Source organism: Equus asinus, chromosome 28 (assembly GCF_041296235.1).
Source record: "Equus asinus isolate D_3611 breed Donkey chromosome 28, EquAss-T2T_v2, whole genome shotgun sequence".
Lineage (NCBI taxonomy): Eukaryota > Metazoa > Chordata > Mammalia > Perissodactyla > Equidae > Equus > Equus asinus.
In genome coordinates, this window is record NC_091817.1 from 46,933,861 (window position 1) to 46,961,849 (window position 27,989).

The following is a 27,989-nucleotide window of genomic DNA, read 5'->3' on the forward strand; positions in this document are numbered from 1 at the left end:
ATGCACTAACAAAATTAAAGGAATGTTTAGGATAAAGCTACGTATGAAGACGGGCATCAGAAGCATTCAACGTGGATAGGGCAAAGCCGTGCGAGCAATACTTGCATGCCCAGGTCTCCTGTCACTGGCTCTCCAGTGTCCAGAGGCTGTGGACACGGTATAGGAGGGACGGTGACAGCCCGGGACGCGGGTGTCTGTAAGCCGAGGAAAAGCCGTCCCTCGAGAACACACCAAGAAGCCATTAAGAGCCGTGCCACTACACAAATTGTTGGAGAACTGTCAAGTGGTGACTTTATTTCATATAAAAGTTACATTGAAAGGAGAGGCTGAAGAGTCAAGTATACTGGATTTGCACATACTGCCGAGTCACAGGGTTCAACCACTTCAGGAGTTTTATTGATCAACAGGATACACATATTGAAAGCCTCACGGTGAAGCCCAGTCCACTGTCCACCCCAGACGAGAGATGTGCAAATGCATAGGCCGAACAGCCCCCGGAAACGCGCCTGCCCCGGGACCGCCCGCTGGTTCCCTCGGTGCTCTGTCCCTCTGGCTGTGACATGGTCCGTCCCCGCATGGCTCGCACATCTCTGCAGTGACAGTCCATCTCACAAACGCCCTGCGGCCTGTGGACTGGGCCACGACCGCATCATGAGTAGGTCCCTTTGCGGTTTTGCATCAGCAGTGGTGGGAGCCCTGATTGGGACGGGGTCCGGATTAAACACAAAAACAAAGTTCCACAGACGGACAGAAAGGCGTCCGGAACAGGAGGGATGCACGCCCTTCCAGCGCGGGAGGCAGCCTCACAGGAAACCCCGCTCCACCACAGACCGCCTCCTCGTGCGCCCGCAGACGCGTGCCAACCAGGCAAGTTAAGGCAAGTCCCCAGGGAGGGGAGCTGTTGGCTCTCTGGCGGAACGGTGAGCTCCGCACCCAGGGGCCTACCGTATCACCTGTGACACAGGTGGAGACACAACATAAACGATACAAAAGAAAAACTCCCTCAAACAGGCTGCTGCCATCCTGAATATTCTCTGCAACTGAGGCACACAGAGGCGGGGGCTCGGGCCCTGCGGTCCCCTCACTCTCCCAGCGAGGCACAAAGGCCACCGCCATCTCTCGGGATTTCCCCAGGGACACGCCCGCCAAGCTGTGCAGCTTCAAGCTGCACAAGGGCCCAGGTGCCCCGAGGCTCCGCTCTTCTCCCCTGAGCTGCCGTCTGCACGCTGCGAATTTGGCTGGAACAAAAAAAGCCAGTTCCAAGGCCCTCACGCACTCCAGATTTTGAAAATAAAATCAAAACAGGAGGGCAAGAAAGGAGCACACAGGAATGACCGTTCTTTGGATCAAGACACTTTCCGCCGTGCAATACATTCACGGGAAGCCCGGGGGACCCGAGGCAGCTCTCCCCTCTTCCCTGAAACGTCGGTTTCTGAAACAGTCTGCTTGCTGCACACAGCCACCAAATGTCGCGTTGCCTCAACAACACTGCCAATTTGAAAACACACATGCACACGCACACACACACAGACACGCACACACACAGACGTGCCGAAAGGGTCAAGAACACCTCTGCGGGGCAGTGGGGAGTGTACCTGAAGCCGCCATCGCTGCTCAGTGCACAGGTCACATTCAGTGCAAAGGGTCAGAGCTAACTGAGACCAACGTGTCCTTGTCTGCCAAAGCCCTTGATCGGCGCTGCGCTACTGGACCACGGAGCCAGCGGGGGCCCCTGAGACCACTGGAGTTCTCGCTCACTGGATTGACGTTTTCTCTTCACGATTGAGAAAAGCAGCTCAGCACAGAGGATTTTAGTAACCCATGGAATAGCCCACACAACTTCTTAGAAAATGCAAATATTCTTAACAAAAGTCCTGACTGTGCAGGAAGATGACGACACTGGGCCCTGCGAGCGGCCGCACGCCCTTCGTTAGTTGTAGAGGTGAGAAGTGATTAGAGCATCATCTGGTTACGAGTTTGGAAATCTGCCATCCGTGACTATAAATATATAAAACTCTGCTTGCTGCAAGCAACTGGTGTGTGTGGTTCCATTTGCCCTATTGGTCACAGACGAGCTGTTGATACCCTCTCAGACCCCAATAAATAATTTAAAGTCGGTTGACAAGTTCCAGCATGGCGAGAGGCCTCACACAGAGAACTCGGGGCCTCCTTTTCTGGGTCTCATTTGCAGGCGCCGAAACCGGAAGCCAACAAAGGGATTCATCCAGAGCAGAGACGGGGGCCCCCCAAAGACAGACTTCATCCCTTCCCATCGCAGCCTCCGCTCCCATGTTGGCTTCTCACTTTTCAGTCTCTCAATCTCCTGGAAGCAGAAAGAAAAGCAAGTGGGTGGCAGTGTCTGGAAAAGCCCGACATATAAAGGTTAGCCGAGTGGTTCCAACAGAAAACACCGCCAGACTTTAGAACCCTGTTGCATTTGAGAACCAGGAGGTCAGGTGAAGGGTGGCACCAGCCCCCACGGCCTCCCTGAGCACAGCCAGGCTGCAGCCACCCGGCAGACCAACATCAGAGATGCGCACAGCCCAGGCAGCCACAGTAGTGGCAGGAGGGGCTGGTCCTCTGGGCCAGGGCACCACCTTTGTTTCATCTCTTACAAATATTCCTCCAGAGCCTGCTGCAGACCCACAGTTCAAAGACAGGAAGGCAGTGGTTCCCTGCAGCGCGCTCGGCTGCTCTGGGGGCTGGGTGTCCCAGCACTGGGCCTTGGCCTGGCTCTGCTGACTCTCGAATCAAACTGCGCCTTGAATATGCACTGCACATAAGGACAGGATGAGCAAACACAGCGAGCCTGTTGGAGCTTATCAAGACCGCCAATTAACCTGCCGAGTTGACACTCGCACCCCTGGCATGGACGTTAGGGTTTCCCGTTCTCACAAGCTTTCACCTAATACTGAGCAGGCCCAGCAGAGGAGGAAGCATACCGTCTCATCGTTGCATATGGAGTGGATCTGGGTGCCAAACATCACTGCCGTGAAAGTGAAAAACAGAAGACCCTCAAGGCACAGGAAGACCAACAGGATGACAGTGATTGGAGGTGAGAAGTCACTGCATTCTGCGAACGAGACAGAGTTGGCTGTTAGCGGACATCAGCGCGGAACGCACATCTCGCAGCGCAGGATGTCGGCGTCCGGCTCCCAGAAGAGTGCCCCCAGGGCCGCCCTGGGCCAGCCTCCATGGGAGAAGGTGCGCGTGGAAAAGAGGCACATGCCCTGTGTGGTGGGGGCGCGGGAGGCTGGCCCTTCAAAACTCACACCACCATTTCCTGGTCAGCAGTTTCAAAAGGTTCTGTATTACCTGAGGTTTCTAGAAGACTTCTGTGGATTAAACTGCTTATTAAAATGCAACTAAACCCAGAAAAAGAAGACTCCTGTGTACCTATGCTTGCGAGCAATCCTCAGGTGGGAGGTACCACGGACCGCTCCCCACCTGCCCCTGGGGTGGCCCGAGCCTGTCTGACCGGTCTCACATCCAGGCTGGACAGTCAACGCCCACCTTCACGACACTTGCTGGGGTTCACTCCCGTCCAGTAACGCAAGGATTACTTTGAACAATGCCTAGCTAGCTAACCAGAACACAAACACAAGGTTTGTCTGGAACAACACTAATTTCCATCCAGTCTCAGACTACTTAGAAAAAACTACTGACTAAGGAAGAACAATTACCTGCGTGGCTTCATTATACCAGCAAAACAGCAGTGTTAGAACTTACGCATATTATTCTCCAAATAAACATTCAGTTAATTTCTAAAATAACTGGGAGGCTTTCCTTCAAAACTGGAAAGTCAATTCTTCCTTGAAAGCTTTTCCCTTTTCCCCCAAAGGCACGCACTTCTAGGAATGACAGACCCAACCGCGCTCACCAGTCCACTGCCCTCGGACACAGGAGATGAACTGGAGGCCACAGAGGATCAGAGCGTGGACTGAAGACAGGGCAATGTACATCTGGAACGGGGGAGAGGCTGGTTAGCAACTCTAAGCGGTCACGTGTTTCGAGGAGCAAAGGCCACTTCGTGTTGCGTTTACTCCTCCGTTTCATCTGTCAGTGAGAATTCACGAGGGGAGGAACCGGTCGCAGGTGATACCTGTCTACCCGAGATCACACTGGACCAAGCGAAATACTTTTATAGAAAAATACACAGTTGGGAAATGAGTCCTGATACACTTCAGCAGATCCTACGAACGGCTGTGATTCAAGGTGTCTGAGAGAGAGTTAAACCACAGTGAAACACCTAAAATAACACAAGCAATGCGTCTCTATCTGTTGGACTACTTCCCAGCAGTAACAGCACAGTATGCACGACAATTTGAACTCCAGAGAAAAGGCTGGAGAGAAACTGGCCTGATGTTAGAGTAAATTTACCCGCTCCAGGCAAGACTCTAGTTACAGAATTTAAAACTCAATATTAGTCACTGCACAAATGTTTTTACTCACAGTGAAGAGCACAAAAAATCTCTGATTCTTTTCTCCTACACAATTGTTCACCCATGGGCAGTGATGATCCATTTTCCGAATACATCGTTTGCAAATACTGAAAAGGAGAAGTTTGATTTTCAGTACTGCGTGCTCTGAGGAAACCACCCCAGGCCACACGTCCAATACACAGAATGCAACACTGGGAGGGCCGACGAGGGCAGCCTCCCGCGGTGGAGGGCGGAGGGCGGCGGGCGGAGGGCAGCGGGCGGAGGGCGGAGGGCGGAGGGCGGAGGGCGGCAGGCGGAGGGCGGCACCTGCAGTGGTGGGCGCGCTCCGGCTTGATGCAGCAGCACTTGGGGCACTTGTAGATCACCTCCCCGGGCTTCAGCTGCAGGCTCTCCATGTACTCTTTCGTTGCATTCCCTTTGGGTACTGCCCCCTGCAGCTCATAAGAAGAATGTATTTCAGTTGGGGAGAAGGAAATATTTTTTGAAAAATCAATAAATGTAGGAATTAGATTTTATGCATCATAATTTGTAATGCTGTGGGTGTCACTTAAAGTCTATTAATATGAAAAATAACTGTCTTAGGCAGGACCAGAAGTTTTATTTTCTATGAAAAATATGCATTAAAATGAACTCTAAATAAATACCTCATTATCCTTCATAAATTCCTTAAGTCACCGAGTTTTTTCTAACTTAATGCAGGACACACGAGAGGTGAGGTTGGTTTAAGCCGTTCTGATTGCAGGGCAGCTGACTGTCCCCAAAGGGGCCAGCGTGCTCCATCCAGCCTGCTTCCCTCTCTCTAAGGGCAGGCTTTACCTGACAGGCGCGCCCCATGTGGTGTTCCTACCAGCTGCGGCAGGGGACACCAAAAAAAACGATCTCAAGAGGACTTTACCTCGGGGGTCTGTGTGTGACGCATCTGCCTCTGCCAACCCAACCAGGAGCATCGCACACACACCTGGACAGTGTGGCTCCGAGCACCTGGCCACCTGCGCATCAGGCATGGGGCTGCTCCTCCCGGGGCTGGAACAGTGCATTTGTGCACGTGCCCCAGGGCCGGAAGAGCTGGAGAAAGATGAGCCGCGGACAAGTTAGCGAAACGTGAGCTGACGGCAAGAGCAGGGCGCTGACGGTGGCCTTGGGGAACATGGATGCTGGAGGCCTGAGCGGGGCGGTGAGGCCTGATGGGCCCCAACAGGGACAGCCTTGTTCTTGGGGCAGTGGAGATGCGCAACAACAAACACATCTGGAAGACTCTTGTGGTGCTATGGCAGGGTGGACCAGGACAAGTGCCTGACTGGAGTGGATGGGCGTGTTCCAAACGTCTACGGAAGGTCTTAGATGCCGTTCCTCAGCCTCAGGGGGCCTGCACTTCACGCAGAGATGGACATCCTCGAGAAGCAGTCCCCCTGAGCCACTGGGGACAGCAGGGCAGGGGTGCGGGCATGACGAAAGCACAGGGATGGAAGGGCAGGAGCTAATGGTCCCAGGAGACCATGCAGGTGGAAGGTAAGGGGGCGGTCAGGCGCTCCGAGGAGCAGCAGGGGCAGCGCTGGAGCTCCCAGAGCCCGGACGCCGGGTGGACGGCAGAGCCAGATGCACACCTCTGCACGGTGCGGGCCGACACCCAAACCTGAGGACGCTCGGCGAGCGCCTGTGCCGTCTGAGACGGAGGATCACCGGCTCCCAGGCGCCCAGGGAGCCAGATGGGGAGTCCTGTCATCAGCAGGAGTGAGGCCTCCAGGAGGTACCCTGGGGAAGCGGGGATGGGAGGGGCTGTGGGCAAAACAGGAACCCTCACCCCAACCCTGCACTACAGTGGACTTCCCTCCAAGCCAGTATCAACCGGTCATCACCCACGGGGATGACGTCCCAACACAGGGGAGCTGTTCTGGTCAAGAAGCTTGCGTTTCCTAACAGTCAAACTAGCTCCTTACAGAAGCTAAAAACATTAAAAGATTTAGGGCGCCAGCCCCGTGGCCGAGTGGTTAAATTTGTGTCCTCCACTTCAGCAGCCCGGGTTTGCCAGTTTGGGTCCCAGGAACACACCTCACACGGCTCATCAGGCCATGCTGAGGTGGTGTCCCACACAGAAGAAGTAGAAGGACCTAGAACTATATACAACTATGTACGGGGGCTTTGGGGAGAAGGGAAAAGGAGGAAGACTGGAAAAAGATGTTAGCTCAGGGCCAATCAGAGAAAAAAAAACTGAAAAGTTAAAGGGTTTAGACTCTTTTGTTTTTGGAAATTTAAACCAGAATGTTAGGTACAACATTTTCTTAATTTACGTACCACAAATTGGAGCCTTTCACATTTCCTCCACCAATGCAGCAGTTTTAACACTGTTAATGCCGTTAAGATTTTATACAATACCCTGGCATTGTACGTGCGCTCCTGGTGACAGTTCACCGTTACACATTTCCACGGTGAGAGGACGTGGGCCAGATTTAAAACTCTACACTCCTTCATTTTATGAGACACACATGTACTTTCCATAGTGAAAACGAATGTGACACAGTACACTTCTGGGAAGCAGAACAGCCTGCACGACCATTTTTAAAGAGCTCTCGTAGGACTGGTTACGAGGAAGGATGTGTCTCGAGGGGGCGGCCAATCACTAGGCGGCGTTGAGGGCATTTTCTGGTTCCAGACGTTCCTTTCCGCTGCTCGGAGCCCTGGGCAGGCACGAAGCTCCTCCAGGCCACCGTCTCCTCAGGGCTGCAAGACTGTCTTCCCCAGGCCCCGCAGCCACGACCTACGCTGGGTTCTGAGCCTTCCGAGGCCACCACTACAGGCCAGGTGCCAGGCAGCAGGGCTGGCCTGTGCTCGGCTGGCCCTCCAGCAGCCCACTGCGCACTGTCACCTCCCTGCTCAGCACTGAGGTCCTGCCAGGTCACACCTGGGGCAGACTGCGGGAGGAGCACCTGCTTCCTGGGCACCGGGGGCCGCTCTGCATTCTATCAGAAGAAACCTTGCACACGGCTGGGCCACATCCCTCAAGCTCACCTTCAGATTTTAACCACTTTCAGGGGATGCTTTTGCTAAAACGTGTCTTGCATGTTTCGTACCCCATCTCCCCAAGACTGATCCCCTCCCGGCCCCAGGCCACAGCCATGCCTCCGGGCTGCTTCGTACCCCAAATGGTCCAGCTCCCCTTTGGCATGAAGGCCTCCTCACGGCTTTCTGATTTACTGCTGCCTCTTCTAGCACCCATCTCTCACCCCCTGTCCTCGGCCACCTCTGATCTGCCCCGAAGAAGGAAACCAGAGACCCACGCTTAGGACAAGTGCTCTCACCCAGGTCATACGTCCAGGGAAGTGACGCTTTGCAAAGTACATTTTCTTTCTTTTTTTTCCCATATCTTTCCATCCTGACCCCCCAACTCCCCGTCATGCAGTCTGGATCCCTGGACCTAAGCAAGGGGCAGTTAGGCAGGGGCCTTTCCCACAGATCTACCTACTAATCGATGGAAAATCGAGGGAATAAGGAGCCTGTGAAAACATGCATAGAGGTGTGAGCTGAAACTCCAGAGTGTGATGAAAGCTACAAGACAAGGGACTGTGTCCCTTCAATTTAAAAAATCCCAAGGCCGAGAGAGAGAGGGGAGCACAGAGACTAAAAACATAAAGGACGAGCCGGCCCTGACAGCCTGGCGGTTACAGTTCAGCATGCTCCACGTCAGCAGCCCGGGTTCGGTTCCTGGGTGCGGAACCACACCACTCATCCGTCAGGAGCCATGCTGTGGCGGCAGCTCACACAGAAGAACCAGAAGGATTTACAACTATGTACAACTGTGTACTGGGGCTTTGCAGGGGGAAATGAAGGAAAAAGGAGGAAGACTGGCAGATGTTAACTTAGGGCAAATCTTCCCCTGCAAAAAAAAAATATATATAAGAGACACAACAACCAATCGCAAAGTATAGACTTTATTTGGATCCTGATTCAAACAAAGAAGAATGCAGAGGAACCGAGACAAGTGAGGAAATCTGGACTCTGCCCAGAATGGCAGTCGGGAAGAGCTCAACTGCTCCACGTGAGCTGCTGGCCCAGCGGCTGCGCTTTCAGAGCAGAGCCCTCGCTCCTGAGAGACGCACACAAACACCTACAGATAAAGTCGTTAATGTCTGAGGTTTACTTCCCAATACTTGGGGTTGGGGGGGAGTGGGTGAGGGTATCGCTGACACAGGACCGACCGTGAGGTGATAAGTGGGTTCAGGATGGTGTTTTCTCCCTACTTCTGTGTATGTTTGAAAGGTCTACAAGAAGTTAACAAAAAAGCAGGGGCTCTGGAGACAGAGGAATCTTGTTCAAGTCCCAGCTTTGTCTCTTAGGAGCTGTGGGGTCTCACTTTCTGCTGTGGACTGACCACCCCCTTTAGGGTGCTGGACGCCTTTGGAAGGGCGCCCAGAACGGGGTGCCCTCACGGGCGCAGGCAGGCGTCTGTGAGCAGGCTGCTGCTCAGAGGCAGGGCTGTGGTTAGGGCAGCTGCAGGGCAGGCTCTGCGGGCACTGGGGCGGTGAGGGCCGCTGCCCGGTCACTCAGCGGCCCTTCATGACTTTCAGTTCTCAGTGCGTTTCCAAACGTGAGACGCTGAGGGTCTCACCTCCCAGGAGTGGGGGTTGGGCTTTAACATCAGATCTCGGATCTGTCAAGTGTCACGGACCCGCCTTCCTGCTCCTCACTCAAAGTACTAGTAACTTTCCTCAAGTAACAACAGAAACCAAAGCCAGTCCTGGCAAAGCCTGACTGGTCCTGCTGGTTTAGTAAAATGACATGAGGTCGCAGGGGGTACCTGCCCGCCCTGGGGTGGTGCAATGGCTCTAGTTCAGCCCAGACCGGACCCTGCGATGGGAAAGTCCCGATCTGTGGACAGAAGAAAGCAAACTGGCCGGGGAGAGGACAGAGTGGACGCCTGACCCTGCTGGGCCATGCGGTCCCTCCTTCAGGAACGTGGGTCTGGAACTGAACAACTGCAATTCGGTGTCGTCTGTGAGGCGACCCCTCCTCACCAGCAGGCAGGCAGAGCCAGGGCGGAGAGAAAGACAGAATGCCCGAGGGCCAGAGAAAGCCGGGCGGTCTGGCCTCTCCCCTCCATCTGCCTCCTCGACAGCTTGCACACCCCAATTCCACAGCCTGCCAGGGCCAGACGCCATCTCGCCCTTGGGACCCTCGGCTGCCCTGAGTCTTATTTACACTGACTCCCAGAAGTTTCTGTAACTTGCCCCAGGGTCCTACCATGTGGCATGGCTGAAACAGTGGCATCCAAACGGACAAAGGACTTGATGGACATATCTCCAAAGACATACAAATGGCAAGGATGGAGAAACTGGGACCCTCATGGGCTGCTGGTGGGAACGTAAAATGCTGCAGCCACAGTGGGAAACAGGAAGTTCCTCAAGAAGTTAAATATAGGGTTACTCTACGACCCAGCAATTCCACTCCTAGGTATCCACCCAAGAGAAATGAAACACAGGTCCACACAAACACAGGTTCACACATGTTCACAGCAGTGTTATCCACAAATAGCTAAAAAATGGAAACAACCCAAATGTCCACCAACTGATGATGGTATAAACAAAATGTGGTCTGCCCACACAACGGAGTATTATCCAGCCATGAAAAGGAATGGAGCGCAGACAGTGCTACAGCATGGATGAACCCTGACTCCCTCCTGCAGAGTGAAGGAAGCTGGAAATGAAAGGCCACACAGTGTATGACGCTGTTTACACAAAGAGACCAAACCAGGGAAGTCCAGAGACAAAGTAGATGAGAGGCTGCCAGGAGCAGGGGGGACATGGTGCGGGGGTGGGCAGTGATGGCTAAGGGGTGCAGGGTTTTTTTTTCAGATGACGAAAATGTCTAAATTGATTGTGGTGATGGTTGCACAACTTTAGTGAATACACTAAAAAGCACTGAACTATACACTTTACAAGGATGAATTTTGTGGTATATGAATTAAATTTCAACAGAAAAATGCTGACATCCAAGACCTCAAACTCGTTGAGCCTGGCACCTCCCTCTCGCTGCTCCCGTTCACCATTCTCCATAGCGACCCAACAAGCACAATGAATGCAGCCACCAGGAAGAATGGCAGCCTGCACATACCTTCTCCCCCCCACTCCGCCTCCCCCAGCCCCTGGGGCTTCCTGTAAGAGGACTGAGGCCTTCTCCCAGAGGAGGAGAGGGGATGGGGACAGGAGCTAGACTGCTGAGGACTGTCAGAGGAAACAGACACTCTGAGGAGAGGAGCCTCAGCCTGGCCAATCCTCCTTCCCCCGCGGCCCCACTGCAGTCACCAGGGGCCTTTGTGTGCACGTGGTTCCATCACCAAAGTGCCTAGAGGGATGGACTCAGCCCAGTTTTCAACACCCAGGGAGATGGCCACCGCTAACAAGGCTTGTCCTATAGCGAACATTCGAGTAGAACTTGTTGCTCTGGGCCGGTCCCTGTAACTGGGGTTCTCTGTGGCCTGGCACCTGCCTGTGCGGTGTTTCTGCTGCAGCAAAGAGGAGAGGGCATGGAGATGCCGGGGGGCAGGGTTTGGTTCCGAGAGAGAGGCTTTGCTTCTTAAAAGGAAACGAGAAGAGGGCCCTATAAAAGTCTCTGAGGGACTCAGACCGGGTTACGGTCAGAGATCCCACAATCACATGAGGTACAAAGCCACGGGCAGCCTCAGCTTCCGGGTCTGTCCCCTACGTGCTGCTCCCAGCTGCCCACCTGGCTGGGTCTGAGATGCTGTCCTCGGCTGAAGACCTCTCCCAGGCAAACAAGGTGACACAGAGAGTAACGGAGGGCAGAGCCCCATGACAGGGACTCGCAGCAGAGTCGGAGAAGTCAACGCGTCAGCCACACTCTGTGGACTCGTCAGTGTAATTTATTCTCAGAGGCCTGATCCTATTTATAAAGAAGTTGTACAACAGGGGCCGGCCTGGTGGCTCAGTGGTTAAGCATGTATGTGCGGCTTTGGCGGCCAGGGGTTCGCCGGTTCGGATCCCGGGTGTGGACATGGCACTGCTCGTCAAGCCATGCTGTGGTAGGTGTCCCACATACAAAGTAGAGGAAGATGGGCATGATGTTAGCTCAGGGCCACTCTTCCTCAGCAAAAAGAGCAGTATTGGCAGCAGATGTTAGCTCAGGGCTAATCTTCCTCAAAAAACAAAAAAGTTGTACAACAAAACAGTAACTGCTTGGTACTTTTTTAGAGAAAACTTACCAATAGACATAAGCCCAGTACACTTTAATTTACAACTCAGGAGAACTGCACCAGCGATTTCAAACCACTGCTTTAGCTCTGTGGGAAGAACCCTTTTCAGAAGAAGCCCCCTGTGGACTGCTAGCACCCGGCCGTGAACACCTGCCGTGCAGCTTGTGGAGGGCAGGACCCTCTCCCCCCGGGCCTACAGGCCCCCTCCCCTCTGGGCTCTGCGGCGAGCCGGAATCGACGATCTGGAGGTGACTTCTGGCTGAGCGGCAAGGATGTCTCAAAACCTGAGAAGCAGCCTTAAGCCCAACGTGGAGGTTCCAAATGCAGGCGCCTTTAAGACACCAGGGACTCGGGGCGGTTCACTGGGAGACCCAGCCCATCTTCATTCTCAGGGGACCTGCTCCCAAGATGAGCTCCCCTGTCAGTTCTCTGGCTCTGCACTGCACCTGACCTCTCCTCGCACCTGCCTCCCCCAGTCACAACCCGCACCCCACGGAACCAGCCATCAGGGAGGTCTTCCTCTCCGCTTCAGACAGGGTGAACCCTGACCTTTTACCAGCTAGAATGATGTATGCTCAGACTTTAGCTGACACGTAAAAATTAAGAGAATTACAAAGCTAGAAAGAACTTAAGAGATAGCCAACCTTTAGCCCAAAGAAGTTAAATTAGGTGCTTATGGTTGAAAGATAACTGAAAAGATGAGTGAAGCGGTGAAATGTTGACCCCAGATCTCTCAGCTTTCAGTGTATTCTTTAGAGAAACAAAATGTTTAAACTAGGAGAGGCTTTAGAATTATTTAGAACACTCTCTTCATTTGAATAAAGAGCCCAATGGGAATTTTTTTTCCTTCTTTTTCTCCCCAAAGCCCCCCAGTACATAGTTGTATATTTTAGTTGTGGGTCCTTCTAGTTGTGGCACGTGGGACACCGCCTCAGCCTGGCCTGATGAGCGGTGCCATGTCAGCGCCCAGGATCCGAACCAGTGAAACCCTGGGCTGCCACAGCAGAGCCCATGAACTTAACCACTCAGCCACGGGGTCGGCCCCCCAGTAGGAATATTTTCCATTGCTACTGTGATATCACTTTCATTTGAGTGATGTTTATTCTCCAGTTAACGCACAAAAAATGCCACAGGAGTGTATTCAGGAATCAATAGAAACCTGAGGTTATGGTAGCAAGGAGCCCTTCACCACACGGTCTATGGTGCCACACCGGATCAGACACAATGGAAAGATCCAGAAGGACGGTGAGTACTCACAGGGTCGGTGAGCATGGTCCTCAGGTGAGATGACAGGGCGAGCACCGCTAAGCAGTTGAACACGACTCCGTTGACCACAGAGTACCAGAAGTCTTTGGAAGGCAGCAGCATGACAAACGTCACCACAAAGTCCGCATAGACGACCAGGAGCCACGTCATGATGGCACAGATCATCCCGCAGCCGTCGCGGATGAACCAGACCCTGTCTGCCACGTCAGCCTCGGAGGAAGAGGAGGATGAGGAGTCGTAATTGTCATTTTCAGTCAGGAGAGGGTGGTGTTCGACATCCCGGAGCCGGTGTCCTGATGACGGCATGGTTTCCCCGACACACCCTGGAGGGGCAGCGGACAGAGGGGATGAGGCTCATGGAGACACATGGTCGCCACGGCCAGGCACAGCCTCGTACGAGCAGTGATGAAGAGCCCAGCTGGAGGCACACTCACGGCGCAGAGCTCGTGCGCCGCAGGGAGACGGAGCCCATGGTCCCGGGGCAGCTCTCCACGCCCGCAGCCCACCCCCAGTGGGCAAAGGCTCCACTCAGGCGTGCCAAGCGGTGTGAGAAAGAGTGACATAAACGCCGCCTTTTCCCCTCACTTTTATTCCGGCTCACGAAACACCGAGCTCGCGGTTCTTGCCCGGCTTGTCTCAAGTTGAGTCTTGGTTTACTCGTTTCTCCCTCGTTTTAACTAACACCATCAGGTTGTTGAGGCATGCTCCCACTGTTCTCTCTCTCTCTCTCCTTCAACTCTGCACTGTTGCCAGAATGCCCTTCCTCTCTGTTGCGTTCTTTTAAAAGTTCCCTTCACTTATCAAGCCCTTTTGATACCTTTCCCACATTTCCTGAAGTGCCTGACACCTGAGAACACACAGGGTCCAAAGAAACCAAAGAGAAGCTGCTCTGCTGCTGCTGTGAACGCATGAGCACCTCTTCTCAGCGCGGGACGGGAGAGGGGACATGCGCGAGGAAGAGTCAGCACCCTCTGGCCTCAGCGCTCGTACAAGGGATGGCAACACCGACGGCGTTTCCTCAACCCATCCATGCGCTCTCTCGGCGCAGGCGCCCTGACGGTCTCAAACAAGCACAGAGCAGGGGACAGGCCTCCCTCGTGTGAGGGAGCAGGCGTGATGGGTCTCTCGTGGGGTCAGTCTCATACAGCAAAGGGAGAGCACGGTCTTCCGAATCTGGTCGTGGTTTTTTTTTCTCTTAAATGCAACTGGATCATAATAGTTATGAAAACGCTGAATGAATGAGTGAACTGGCTGATGACAGTTCATTCTGCAAATATTTCACAAAATTCTCTCTCGATATATAAACATTGACTGGTATAAAAGAGAAATGAAATTGTTCCCCGTAGTCAGTAAAATAATCCTGCTCTTAGATCGGTCAAAAACAGCTGTAAAATGTTTGAAGGGAACAGAAGGAACTAAAGATGAGAAGAATTCCGGCAGACCTTACCCAGCCGTCCTTCAGCCAGCACTGACTGACCCCGCGTCACCCAGATCTGTCTGCCCGCCTTCCCGCGGACGGCTCTGCTGAGGCCACCCTCCACAGAACCCCACTCACCCGTCAGGGCCTAACGCTTCTCTCCTCGAAGCAGGCCATCCTGAACAGGTCCTTCTCCTTCCTCTGGAGAGCACTTTGAAAGGGGTCTCTCAACAGCAGACACGACAATCTGGAGAGGGCGGCAGAGACGGGTTCTGCCTACAGCACTGGGAAGCCTGGGTCTCTCAGGGGCCAAGACAGTGTCTGGAAGCTTCTCTGCCTCCTGGGAACTATCGGGGCACGCCCATCAGTTCCATTTGCAGAGTACTTACCACTGTCGACCTCGGGAGAGCTCCTGCATCTTCCCTCCCTGAGTGACTGTCGGCCCGCAGAGGAAGGGCCTGGCCTTCCCTCGCTGTGCTCCCTCTTGGGGCCTGCACACGGCTGGGCCCACAGCAGGCGCACGCTTGTTTACAGGCACACAACAAGAAGGTGGCACCTCTCTCAGACTCAAACAGCTCCCTAGGGGATCACAAGTGTACAGCACGGCCTGAAGCTGAACTCTTCCTCCGACCAGAACCCCTCTGCTTTACGGTCACTCCTCAAATAGGACACCTTCTAGGAGAAAAGGGTGCTTGCTTGCTGGGCAGTCGGACAATAAGCTGCAGAGCCACATGTCCAAAGACAGACGAGCCTTCTGTCAGAGCACAATGCTTGTGCAGTCTGAGTTCCATCTAGAAAGCAGGACCCCCTGAGTCTTCTGGAGGCCCCCACGCTGGACACCTGAGCCCATGCCACTTACCCTTCCCGGCTGAGGAAGTGGTGAGAACTGGCACAGAGCAGGGTGCAGCCCTGGTGGGACTCCACCTGGGGTACAGGTGGCAGGTCCATTCATGCAGGAAGAGTAACCACAAAGACAGGGGACCCTGGGCACGGCAGGACCTTCCTAGAAGCGTGTGTTTGGATGCTGCCGCATAACCCCTGTGCGCTTTAGACCCAAGTCTGTAAAACCCACTGGAAGGCAAAGGGAAAACAGGCTGATGTCCAGAAGTCACTTTATTTTCAAGAAAGCAATCAAAGAGCATAGCAAGGTTAGGCTGGACACACACGGTTATCTGCAATCAACCGCACAAGCGTTCCGCTGAGTCACTCACTGTATTTACACTAAAGCAACAGGAAGGGAGGGGAGGAAATGAAGAAACAATTCCTTTATATTGAGCTAATCTAAAATACTGGAACTCGAGAGCGAAGAGCAGGGCAAGCGCCATGCGATAGGACAACGCACACACTCGCCAGGCGAGGCTGCAGCCCTCTCCCACACCAGTTCCCGCACCGCTGTGGGCTTGACGCACTCGAAGAGCAGCTCTGAGAGACCCGACGCACTCCGCGTTCACCGGGGGGCAAGCAGACGGCCCACCATCGTTCTTCTACTTAACGGCCAATTTACTGGCATTCTGTCTACACTCCTGAACCCAAGCTGTTTATCCTCAGGTTAAATAAAGCCCCGTGTCCCAGAACACCACGGACAACACCACAGACCTCCAGCAGTAAATGGAGCCACACAAGGAGAGCTGCCCACGAATTCACACTCACGCATCCACCTCATCTCTACAATCGCTAGGAGCCACCAATTCACTTCATGGAACCCTCCTCCAGGGACACTCTCTCCTCGGAGGACAGTGGCGTAAGCAGCCCAGGACAAGAGTGAAGAGGACCCCTCGGCGCCGCCGACCTTTTGCGCGGCCCCGCTGCCTCTTCAGTGACACACCAGTCAGCGCCAGCCGCCAGAGGAAACCGTGATCACGCACCCAAACGAAGAACCACGTCTCACCTCACAAACGGTTTCCAGACATTACTTGAATGTTTTGCGCCTTTTCTTCAGGACCCTCAGGTGCATACTGTCTATGTGATAGGATCTGAAAGACAGTAAAATCTGATTAGAAAAGTTACTTATTTTACGACAGATAGGTGTGTAATACTTCTTGGGGTCCGATTCCTCTTTGGGGCATATATAACCAACATAACATTTCACACATAAAGTTCTGCTTGAGAACTATCTACGCCTCTGAGTTTTCATTACTAGTAAACTGACTGACAACCCCGAAAATTAGGTGATCTATTTTAAATCTGTCCATTCTACCCTCCCGCTATTTTAGCTACCATGTTAAATACAAATCTATAAGCCAAAATCCCTGGAGAAAGATCCGCAGGGATAAGCCAAACCACATCTGGCCAGCCTGCACTTCAGGAATGAACAAGGCTTTTACAGCAGAGGCTGTACAGGAAAGCCGGGAGCGTGCGACCCAGAGGGGAGAGATGCTGGAAGGACACGGGACTCGTGAGGCAGCGGCCGAACGCAGAAACTCTCCGTTCACGTCTCCCACAGGCTCAGCGGCAGGTGGGCAAGCAGACAGAGCATTTCTGGAAGCACGCTTCTGGCCCAAGAGATAAGGCCTAAGGTACCAAGACGCAGGGCAATCCCAACAAAGAGGTCAGATTCCCACCAGATCTCTCTAAGAGGACGGCTGTCAGAGGGACATCCTACGAGGGACAGAGGCTCCAAGTGCTTGGCACATCTCATTCTTAAATATGATGAGCAGCCAACAGCCAGACGTTTGAAGAAAGCCCAAAACAGGTCTCATGAAAGACAGCCCCAAAAAGAAACGTGGGAAAAGGAATTCAGAGCAGCCAAAGTGCACCGAGAAGAAAATTTAAGAAGAAATAAGAGGTTGTATCTGTGAAACAAAAGAGGAACATTCTGGGAACTTCCTAGTTATTGAAAAATAAAATCATGATGGTAGTTTTAAAATCTTAAAAATAGAATTGGACCAGAAAGTGGGGAAATCTCCCAGAAAGGAGAACTAAATAACAAAGAGAAAGGCCTTAGGAAAGAAATGAAGATTAGAGGATCAATCGAGGAGGTCCACTGTCCAAACAGCGGGGGGTCTGGCAAAGGCGGCCGCTCTCCTTTCCATTTCAGCTGCCTGTCCATTCTGTTTTCATCCAGACATCCTTCTGAGATATTATTTTTCTGCTTGAGCAAACCCTCAGTTGGTGTCTGTTTTCTGAAACCAAGACCCTGATGAGGACACTAGGAGGCTGGCGGGGATGAGGGTGGAAGGACACGGGTGTGGGGGGCCAGGAGGTGGGCAGGGTAAGTTTCTGCTCTTCCTCCCAGGACCGGCGGCTGCTCACTGTTTCCTCTCTCCAGTTTGCTGTCCGTCTCCCCGCCCAGCGCGTCCAGTCCACTGCATTGCATCTCCTCAGGACGCTCCTCTCCCCCTGCACGTCCCTGGACAACCTCCCGCCCCGCCGTCAACACCACCCTGCACGCCGATGGCTCCCCAACGTATTTCGGCTCTGAGTCCCTTCTGAACTTTTCAACAACAAATGCAGCAGTGAATCCCAAGCTGCTTAAACTAATGGAGGTGACGTTTTAAATATGGTATTTACATATAGTAACTTTATTCAAATATCTATGCAATAGCCAACAAGTTTAAATGCCAAATAATATTTTGAACTAATAATGCCTAATTACGCCTAATAATATTTTTGGACTTTTCATTCACATTCATTTTGAATATTCTGAGCATTTTCAAATGAGCTTATGTTAGCTATGCTTTAAGATAAACTGGCTTTGCACAACACGGGCTGCCCATCACAGGCATCAGGTCTACAGCAGAATCTCTACAATGGGAGCAAGCCCCCAGTTACTTTCACAAACTTTACAAAGTAACCAACAAGGCAACCACTTCAGAAAGCGTTCTGGCACTTTCTCAAAGTTAGTGCCTCTCAAAATGCACACCTAGCCGGTGACTCAGCAATTCCATTTCTAGGTATTTACCAAGAAAAACAAATATGAACACAAAACATGTACGAAACTATTCAGAGCGGCTTTACTCATAATGTTCCCCAAACCAAAAACAACCCAATATCCATCCCCAGGAGATGAATCAACACGACGGGATAGTCATCCAACCACATACTTCGCAGCAAAAAAGGGGGAAGAAATTACTGATACACGCAACAACATGGACAAATCTCAAAACTATTATGCTACATGAAAGAAACCAAACACAGAGGAATATGTACAGTATGATTCCATCTCTACGGCATGCTAGAGCAGGCCAAACAAATTCGTTTTGAAAGAAATAAGAGCAGGGCTTTGAGCACAAGGGGAGCAACGGAGAAGAGCCCAGCACCTTCAGAGCTGAGGGGACGCCCCGTGTCCTGTAGGGAAGCAGGCTGCTCAGGCACCGCATTTGTCAAAACAAAATTCAGTGCGCTGTTAAAAAAAGCCCCAAACAATGAACTATACACTTAAAATTGCACATTGCATTGTATATCAATCACGCCTCAATAACAAAATGGATAGGAGAACAAACAAGGGGCACAGGTACACGTGGCAGGTGTGCAAGGTGCAGAGCAGGCCACTTCTAGCCCTCAGCTGCATGCCACCAACACTCAGGAGTCAAGGCCTGTCTGAGACTCACTTTCATCTGTACCTTCAGGCAAGTTTCCTAACCTCTTCCCCTCACTTTTTTCCTTGGCTATAAACAGAAAATGTACTTCTCAAAAACAAACTGAGGATAAGTAAATCAAAGACATCGGCATCCTTCGGTGATCAGTTAACGACAAAAAGAGTCAAGATACAATTCCGCTCACCACTGCAAGAGAAAGAAGGTCCCCCCGCGAGTCTGGGACGCGTGTTTATGTTACATCGTGGCTTTACTGTCTGCACACTCACTGACGGCCTATACAGCACAGGAAGGAGCAAATCTCTGCTTCAGGCACAGAAGAAACCATGCAGCAAACGAGAGATCTATTTAATTCAAACATGGGGGGCTCCAGGCTCCATCCACACGCAAGGCCCTGAGGATGCACAACCAGAGACAGGAGCTTCAGCCCACAGGCGCTGGCGAACAAGCAGAGGTGGCAATCAGCCTTGTAAACAACGTGCTAAGTGTTATCCCCAAATTAGGAGCCGGGTGTGAGGAGGGAGAGAGATGACAACAGCTAATTCTGTCCTGAGGAACCAGAGAAAGTGTCAATAAAGAAGACAGCACGGTGGGCCCAGATGGAAAAGCAAGATATGGACAGAAGGAGAGAACAGGGGGAGAAGGCGTGGAGGCGGCAAAGGGACTTCGGCGGCACACTGAGGGACTCAAGTTCAGGGCAAAGAAGGGTGGGGCGAGAGAAGGAAATGGGAGCGAAAGGACAGACTGGGGGCCACTAACAAGTACTCTGAATGCAAGGTAAGGAGTCTGGAGTCTGCGCTTCGTTCTGTTGGAATGGGGTGCACCGGAACTCTGGCAAACAGATGTTTTAAAAAGATAATGGTGACAAAGTGAGACCAGGATAGAAGGAGGACGACCAGCAACCAGCAGGCTATTGCCACGACCCAGACGGAGACGATGGAGGCCTGGGCTCGAAGATGGGGGCAGGGGCCTGTCTGAGAGACAGTCACAGGAAGGAAAAGCGCAGCAGTGACCAACAGGATGGGATGGCTGGGGCACAGTACAGGAAGGTACACTCTCACAGAACACGGGAGCTGCGGACTCAGGAGAGCGCCAAGATGGTGCTCACTGAATTCAAGGTGTCTGCAGCAGAAACCAGCACAGCTGACCAGCAGACAGTTAATTATCCAACCTCCCACAGCCCCCCAACCAGACATACAGAATGAGAGGCCCCAGCACACAGCGGGCAGGTGCAGTGGGAACGGATGCAATCACCCAAGAGGCCACAGAAGTGTGAACCTGGGACCCTGCAGAGCACAAGCTTTAGAGGGGAGACAGAGGTAAAAAGAGCCAGGAAGGAAGCCAGGCAGGGAGTGAAGAGAAGGAGGAAGGCTGGAGCAGTCAACATACCAAAGGGGGCGCCAGGAGAGGCCAGGTGGATCATCAGGGACCTTTTCCTGGCAGTTTCAGTAACAAAGTGCCAAGAGCTTGGAGACTGGGTGGTGAGAAAATTAAGGAAGGAAATTTCTAAAAATGCAGTTAAGTGAAGGAGACGTCTAGCTAGAAGAAAAAGTGGAGGACGTTTTGTTTTTGAGTTTCCCCTCTCATTTATTGCTACAGAGATCCTAAAGAATTGCTGGGTCTCCCCACTTTACAGATGAGCTGCCTGGGACCCCCCGGGTTTAAGTACCCACCCAAAGTCATGGCGAGCCCCTGAGACTCCAGGTGAGTCCTGCCACGGTGCACCTTGGTTTGACCATGCCACTCTTGTAAAAAGGCTAGAACAGCCCCAAAGCGATTTAATGGAAACGGAATGAAGAACACATGCCTGGTTAATCCAATTAAGCCATCAAACTAAGAATGGAAGCTGGGATGTCCTGCCACACTGGCTCTCATTTCTTTCTTCTAATTTTGTACTTGTTTGAACTTTTCCTGCAACTACAAAAGCAAGATAGGCTCACAGCAGTTTTGTGCTTCCAGGGAATGAGGGTCCAAGTTTCAAACCCAGGGGCTGACCCTTCTTCCTGAGCCGGGAGGAGGAAACAGCGGGGTGGAGCTGCAGAGGCTAAAGCAAAGAGTAAGGGGCGGGCGGGGTGTGACAAGTGCAGGAAGGCTGGAGAAGAGCTACTGAGAGTGGAAAGAAGCTTGGGGTGGGGTGCCAAGAAGGGCCCAGACAGTGCTGAAAACCCCGTTTCTAACCAAGCATGGGAATGGCAACCCCTTTTATCCAAAGTCCTGCCCGGCACCCCAAAGGCTTACACACGGCTGGAGATTAACAAAGATGACGACAGAAAACCAGGTGTCAGAGGCAAGCCTTGGGCTGAAGTGACTGACCTCGGAGTGCAGGGTGAAGGGGAGAGGTCTGCTAAGCCACAGCACAGAGAACTCGGAGGACTGGGGTCCCGGTGAGACTGCGCAGCAGGGAGAGACAAAGCAGCCAGGGCGCACTGAGGCTGGGTCACTGGGTCAGCTGGGGGAATTTTAAGAATCCAGAGAAGGTGCCCTTGGGGATAAGGATAAGAGCTTGCACATGGCTGAGCAAACAGGTTGCTACACGGAAGGGGAGGGAAGGAGAAGGTCAAGGTGTGTCGCCAACCTAGCTGATAAGTGTGATCCCGGATGGGGCCCAGTTAGGGTAGAACACTGAAGAGAGAGCCAGAACTCTCACTGCATTTGGCAAAAGAATGGAGCCTTCAGATAATCTACTACAGTATATTTACTGCAATTAAGTTTCTAAATGTTCTTTCCATCAATTTGCAATCATGAAAGATTTAGTTTGTGCTTTCAAACTCTACCAGTAATGTATGCCATATGCAACCACCATTTTCTTCTCAAATTACTCAATGTGAAGAACAGACTATTGACCTTTAAGGAAAAAAACCCAACAGAATATTAAGCTCACTAAGGCCAAGTCTCAATAACATGCGGGCACACTATCTGTACTGTGAAAACCTATTTAAGCTTTCTGGAAGGTTTTTTAACACTAAAATACTTCATCACTCTAAAATAGCACTCGGACACTGCAGATCAAAAAGACGGCAAACTGAGAAACACACTAACAAGGAGCCATGGCACTAGGAGGGGCACGTCCATCTCATGGGTGTGCGTGTGTGTGTCGGGGGAAACAACACTGAGGTTTTCTCCTTCCCACCAGTGACACCTCGGTCTCTCACGAGGTCCTTTTCCTCCATAAATATCCAAATGTTGGGAGGGCCCAGGCTCAGTCCCGGGTTTTCCCCTTCCTCTACAGCTCTCCCTAAATGATCTGATAGGATCTGAGGCCCAGGTAGTTAAAACAGTATCTATCTGGGAAACTCCCAAAGTAACAATGTATCATTGAGTATATCCAACTGGCACTCAACAACTCCTCTGGAGAGGGGTCAGAGCAGAGACACCCCCTCCACCCACCAAACTGTTTTGACCCCACTCTTGTCCATCGATATACAGCACCACCATCTCATTGCCCAGGTCAAAAAGTGGGACTCACCCTTCATTTACCTCTCCCCCATCTGCCCACATCTAACCCATCAGCACGTCCTATGGGCTCCACCTCCAAAACCAACCCAAATCTGACCCTCTCTTCCTCCTCCCCACCCAGCCAGATCAAGGCCCAGGAGCCCTCACCTGGCAGTGCTCGGATCGCCTCTATTCACGCCGCAATCCATGCCCATTCTGCACCCAGCGGAAGCTCTTACAGACGTAAAGCAGGGGGAGTCACTCCCTTACTTAAAACCATCCACTGAGTGCCTCAGTTAGCACAAAATCGAAAGGCCCTGGGGTCTAAACAGCCCGACCAGACGGGGAGCTTGCTGACCTCACTTCTTTGCATCCCCTCCCTCGCCACCTGTCTTGTTCGTTTGTCAACCCCTCAACACAGCGTTGCTCGTAAGACCCCCAGCACAGTTCACACTCCGCAAATATCTGTTGAATGAGTGGGAAAATCAGGGAGTGTGCCTGAGGGAGACAAGAGAAAGTGGACATGAAGCCCACAGGAACATGAAAGGAAGCAGGAAAGAGGGTCAAAGTGGGAGGCTGGGCACAGTGATGCGGTCAGAGGTGCAGGAGCCTGGGAGAAAAGGAGTGGAAGGAAGGGAAGGGGCAAGGGGAGAGAGAGGGCAGGGAGGACACTCAGTCAGGGCTTGCCTGGGGCAGCCTCAGCGTTAGGTGTGTCACCTGGAGCACGTGGGCTGGATGAGGCGGTCTCAGCGGGGTGTTTACACCCACCCCACAGGCTGCACGTCTATCCTGGCACTGGAGCCACAGGCTGACTCTGAAAGTCATGTGGAGCAGCTGTTTTAAAAAATCCCAATGTGGCAACTAAACCTTCAAGAACTCTGAATCCAGAATAAAAAGAACCCAGAGTTCCAAACCTCTTTGAGTGGCCTGTCCCAGCTGAACCGGAATCAGCCTGGTGAACCTCAACCTCTTTCTACATCTTCCTAAATACGGTTTCCTTCTTTAATACGAAATGAACTTTTTAACATCAAGACTCACCCACATCGGAAACACTACGAACAGGTGACATGCCAATAACACACTTAGCTCTCAGCTGCAAGCTAACGACAATGTAACTATGAGAAGGAGAAAGGAAAGGCCGATTCCCGACAATCTCCTGTGTGTCAAGAGCTTTATACGCATTAGTACACTCGCTCCAGCCACCCCTTAAAAGCTAGGCACTATCAGTGGCTCATTTTAGAGGCAAGGAAATGGGGCCTTGGAGCTGAAGGAACCTGCCCAAGTTCACAGCCAGGAAAGAAAGGGTGCGGCCTTGACTGTTTTGACTCCAAAGCCCATGTTCATCCATCAAAACACAAAGCCTTCTAGAGCATGTGGTTTTAGAAAATGCATTCTGTAACGAATAAACTGAATTTGGGAAATAAGGAACTCTAAGAATTCAAAACATTTCAACAGAGAAATGATACTGTAAAAGCCTGTCTGTCTCAAGAGAAACTGGAAGTTTCTTGACCCAGATTGCCCCCTGCTTACTGGGTGCTGAAAAGAACTGCGCCCTTTCCCAGAACGGACCAAACCACCAGCAGAACGCAGAGCCAGCCTCTCTTCCATTTACTGACCACACTCCTCCTGCGACCAGGATTTATCAGCACCTTCTCACCTCCAGAGACACAGCTCCTCCTCCCCACTCCCACCTGCTCATGACCTGCCTGCTCACAGCTTTCACCTTCCCCACAACCCGAGTGTGGGCGCCCTCGCCCCTGGCCTGCACCTCTGGAGGATCTTAACCTCAAGGGGTGCCAGGCTCCAGCCCCCTCTATGTGGCTGCAGAAGTTACAGCCAAAATCACAGCACAGGTCACAGAATCCATCAGGTCCCAAACCTCGGGACCATGGCGTTCAAGGCCCCACTGAAGCTGGCTCTCCCCGCCTTTGCAGGCTCCGTCCTCACCACTCTCCTCCACACAAGGCTCACTCTGGTCCCCGACCATGCCCTCCACACCGCTGCGCATTTGCTCCTGCTGTTTCCTCCCAGGAGCAGGCTTTCTCTGTCCGCCCAGCCAAATCACTCACTGAGCAAACACCGGCCAAGCGCCCTGCACTCGAGGTGCTGTGGGATAACATGGGTGTTTTCAAAACTGTAAGGTGCTGGACCAATCTAAGGCCTTATCTCGGCCCCCTAAGGAGTCTGGATTTTATTAGACAATTAATAGGATTCCACTGAAGGTTTTTCAAGACTAGAATGAAGTAGGAAGCAAGACAAGAGCATGTTTGTAGATGGGGCGAGGAAGCCAGTGAGAATAAAGGACTGAGTGACTGCCCCATAGCAGGCAGACCGGGTGCAGACATGAGTGAACACTGGGAAGGAGGACGAGCTCTTCCTGAGCGGCAGAGGAAGAAAAAGGCTGAGGCTATTCAGAGATAGTGTAGTCAGAAAAGAATCACAGGGGAGAAGACTCTGAGTGGCCTTTGTGTGCTCCATGATCCAGAAGGCAGAGTCATTTGTCAACGGTAAAGCAAAAAAAGTCTATTTTGAAGGAAGGGACCAGGAAAGAAGGAAGAATGCTGTGTAGTAAAGAATTTAACCTTGCCCAAAAGGAGGTCTGGCCTTTGTCCTAGAGGACAATCTGATTTAGGGTGGGGGCTGGCCACATCAGAAAGACCAACAATGCAACTGAGGGCGGGGCTTTGGATCACACAGCATCAGCTGACCTGGACACGGGGATTAACCATGTGGGCAATCAGTCAATCTATCAATCAATCACAGCTATGTAATGGAACCCCAATAAAGACTGAACACAAGGCTCGGGTGAGTGCCCCTGGGTGGCAATACCCTGTGCATACTGTTTCATATCAATGCCAGGAAAGAAACGCACGCTGGCTCCTTGGGGTAAGCACAACAGAAGCTCCATGTTTGGCGGTTCCATGGACTGTCCTATGAGCCTCTTCGCCTGGCTGAGCTTAATTCGTATCCTTTCCCTGTAAGAAACCATGATTGTGAGTACAAGAGCTTCCAGTGAGTTCTGTGAGTCCTTCTAAATAATAATGGAAGCTGACGGTGGCTTTGGGAACCCCCAAACTTGCAGCTGGTGTCAGAAGCGAGGGTGGTCTTGTGTGGACTGTTCCCTCTAAACTTTGCAGGTGACTAACCTGGCAGAGGGCCTGAACTCTTCTCAGCGGCTACAACTGACGGCTCAGACACCAGGTTGTTAACACGGACCCTGGACAACTGGCTTTGGGGACAAGAGGGAGCGAGAATGAGGATTTAGACTTCATACATTACACTCCGCTCTCAAAAAGTGTTCGACTTTTTTTTTTTACAAAACAAGCAGGCAGTAGTTTTATAATTAAAACATTGCTTTTAAGAAACATATCCCCAAACAGCTGCTTCAAGGAAATGATCTTGCAGAGCTGTTCAGCGTGGACTGGAGTAGGAAGTTCTGGAATCATCAGGAAACTACTTCTCAATTCATCCCAAACATTAACTTCGTAGGCGAACTTATTTCTAGTCCCATTTCTTCAAATTAACAAAGATTATATTATTTATAGCATCAAAGAGTCCAAGCGTGCAGGTAACAGTTTCAGTAAGAATGTAAACGTAGGTTCACAATTTTGATTGTTCTTATATAAAGTTCCTTTTAGTGCTTTCCCTCACACTGAGAAGGCCACTCCATTCATGCGAATACTTGTCCTTTCTAGAAGAGGATTTCTGCCTTTACAGTGCATCCGTCAGCATGGCTGCAAAGTTCCAATTCACTCACTGTCATCCGAGGCAGGACCTGAGTCACTGGTAACAGAATCCTCCTGTATACATTTTTACCCACTTTGCCTTGATGTGAGACACCTGCATAGAGTTCCAGTTGTCGTTTTATGAATTCTTTAGGTTACCTGTTGAGATCTTCTTGTTCCCCTCCATCTCTCAACTCAAAACTCATGTGAACCTACCAGTCTAACTCCCGAAAGCACACAATCCAAATAACGCCAATGACACTACCCTTCAATTTTCCAGAATGTTCAAGAAGTGCAATCTAACACTTGTGTTTCATTGCAGCTTTCAGGTATCCCAAGAATCTTTCACTTTAACCAAGTTAAGACTTCCTAACAAGCAAATTTAACAACGTGACCTTTTAAAAGGTGACTTTAGGTGAGTACACGTTGTACAACAACCTCAAAAAGATTAAATTCATCAGATGTGAGGTGAAGAGTTTAGAAAAGAATATATACTGACCTAGATTTCTAGACCATCTGAGATAGGAACAGTAAAATAGACAAATATATGTGCATTAAGGATGTACAGTAAGCAGGCTGCAAACCTGACACTGTAGCATCGATTTGCACAGCACTGTACACAAGCTGGACAGCAAAAGCAGCTGCAAGGCGGCTGGGTCAACAGTTCTTCTTACATTCCATGCAACTACCATAATAAACTGGTCACCCACAAGGTGACAAAGTGTGCCCATCTGACAGGGCAAAGAGTCTTAGTTCCAGCAGCAACCACTCCTCAGGAGAGATGAGCCCTGGCTGCAGCAAGAAAAGATGCAGACTTTGCCCTGAAGGCCGACCTGGTTGTTCCATATGCCCTATCGGGCAACCCCTCAAAGATCACTGACAGGGGGAAGGGAAGACAACGAGGATCACGGGCAAAGAATAAAAGAGAAAAGTTAAAAACTTAAAAGGGAGGGAAGAACAGGAGCATTCGAGAAGCCACGTGCGACGTTCGAGACAGTCCATTCTAATAGATGCCTATAAACAGACGGGTTTATAGCCACACTCTCTTCTGGCCCTAACAACAACCCCGTTATTAGGGGAGAAAACCGTGGCCCGGAGAGCTGACTGTCACGCCCAAGGTCAGACAAAAAGCTGGGGCTGCAATCCGGGCCCTGTCCGGAGAGATCAACTAAGGAGAGACAAGGAGACCCCTGGAAAGGAAGTCGAGCGCAGGCACAGAGGTGCCCCCCAGGAACTCCGGAAGGTCGCAGATGCGCGGCGGGGTGGAGAAGAGGGAGCAGGGCCGAGGGAAGGGCGGACGGGGGCCGGGAGTGGCCCGGAGCCTCGGGCGTGAGCAGCCGGCCCGGCCCGGCCCGCCGCACTCACCCGAGGCCCGGGCGGGGTCGCCCGGCGCTGCGGCTCCTCCCGGCCTGCAGCGGCGGCGGCGGCGACTGCAGCGGCCGGGGCAGGGATGCATCATGCGGCCGCGCTCATGGCCGGGCCGGAGCGGGCCCCGCGGCTCGGCTCGGGTGGTTCCCGCCGGGCAGGTCAGAGGGAGGCGGCTGCCCAGAAGACACCGAAGCCCAGCACCCTGCCTGGAGAGCTGGGCGGTGCGACCCCCGGAACTGAACCCCGCGAGGTCAGCGGCGCCGCGCTTGCGCAGTTCCGGCTGCGCCTTTCCTGGTCGCAGAGAGCGGGGTTTGAGGCGATTTGCTGGGACTGGGTACCCAGGATCGCTCTGGGACAGAGACTAGTAAAGACTGAGAGCTGCTTAAGAAAGGCAGCTCTTAGTCGCAAGCTCGCCTCGCTAAAATAAAGGGAGCCATCCAAACGGAGGTCCGGAAGAGAAAGGATGGGGGGCTACGGGCTGCCGCAAGGTCCAATCCGCGCCGTTCGGCTAACACGCTCTGCCCAGGGTCCCCGCCGAGATGCCCAGTGCCCAGAGCGGCGTCTCAGAGCCAGCTCTAGGTATGGCCTGTACGGTGT

The 27,989-nt window shown here is 52.2% G+C and overlaps 1 protein-coding gene across 3 annotated transcripts; it reads right to left on the reverse strand.

Moving 5' to 3' along the window:
* Positions 1–265: 265 nt before the first annotated feature.
* On the reverse strand, positions 266–27,989 carry ZDHHC7 (zinc finger DHHC-type palmitoyltransferase 7). 3 transcript variants are annotated; one of them, XM_014839755.3, is made up of 9 exons: positions 27,390–27,654; positions 16,218–16,302; positions 14,468–14,576; positions 12,904–13,235; positions 4,749–4,873; positions 4,453–4,549; positions 3,881–3,962; positions 2,943–3,073; positions 266–2,323 (listed from the first exon to the last, which is right to left on the reverse strand). In XM_014839755.3, the coding sequence occupies exons 4-9, from the start codon at positions 13,216–13,218 to the stop codon at positions 2,147–2,149; spliced, it is 927 nt and encodes a 308-aa protein (XP_014695241.1). In that variant the 5' UTR covers positions 13,219–13,235; positions 14,468–14,576; positions 16,218–16,302; positions 27,390–27,654; the 3' UTR covers positions 266–2,146. The 3 variants fall into 3 exon arrangements, with proteins under 3 accessions (XP_014695241.1, XP_070356440.1, XP_014695090.1); XM_070500339.1 differs by having other exon boundaries at positions 14,468–14,676; positions 27,390–27,645; XM_014839604.3 differs by lacking the exon at positions 14,468–14,576 and having other exon boundaries at positions 27,390–27,989.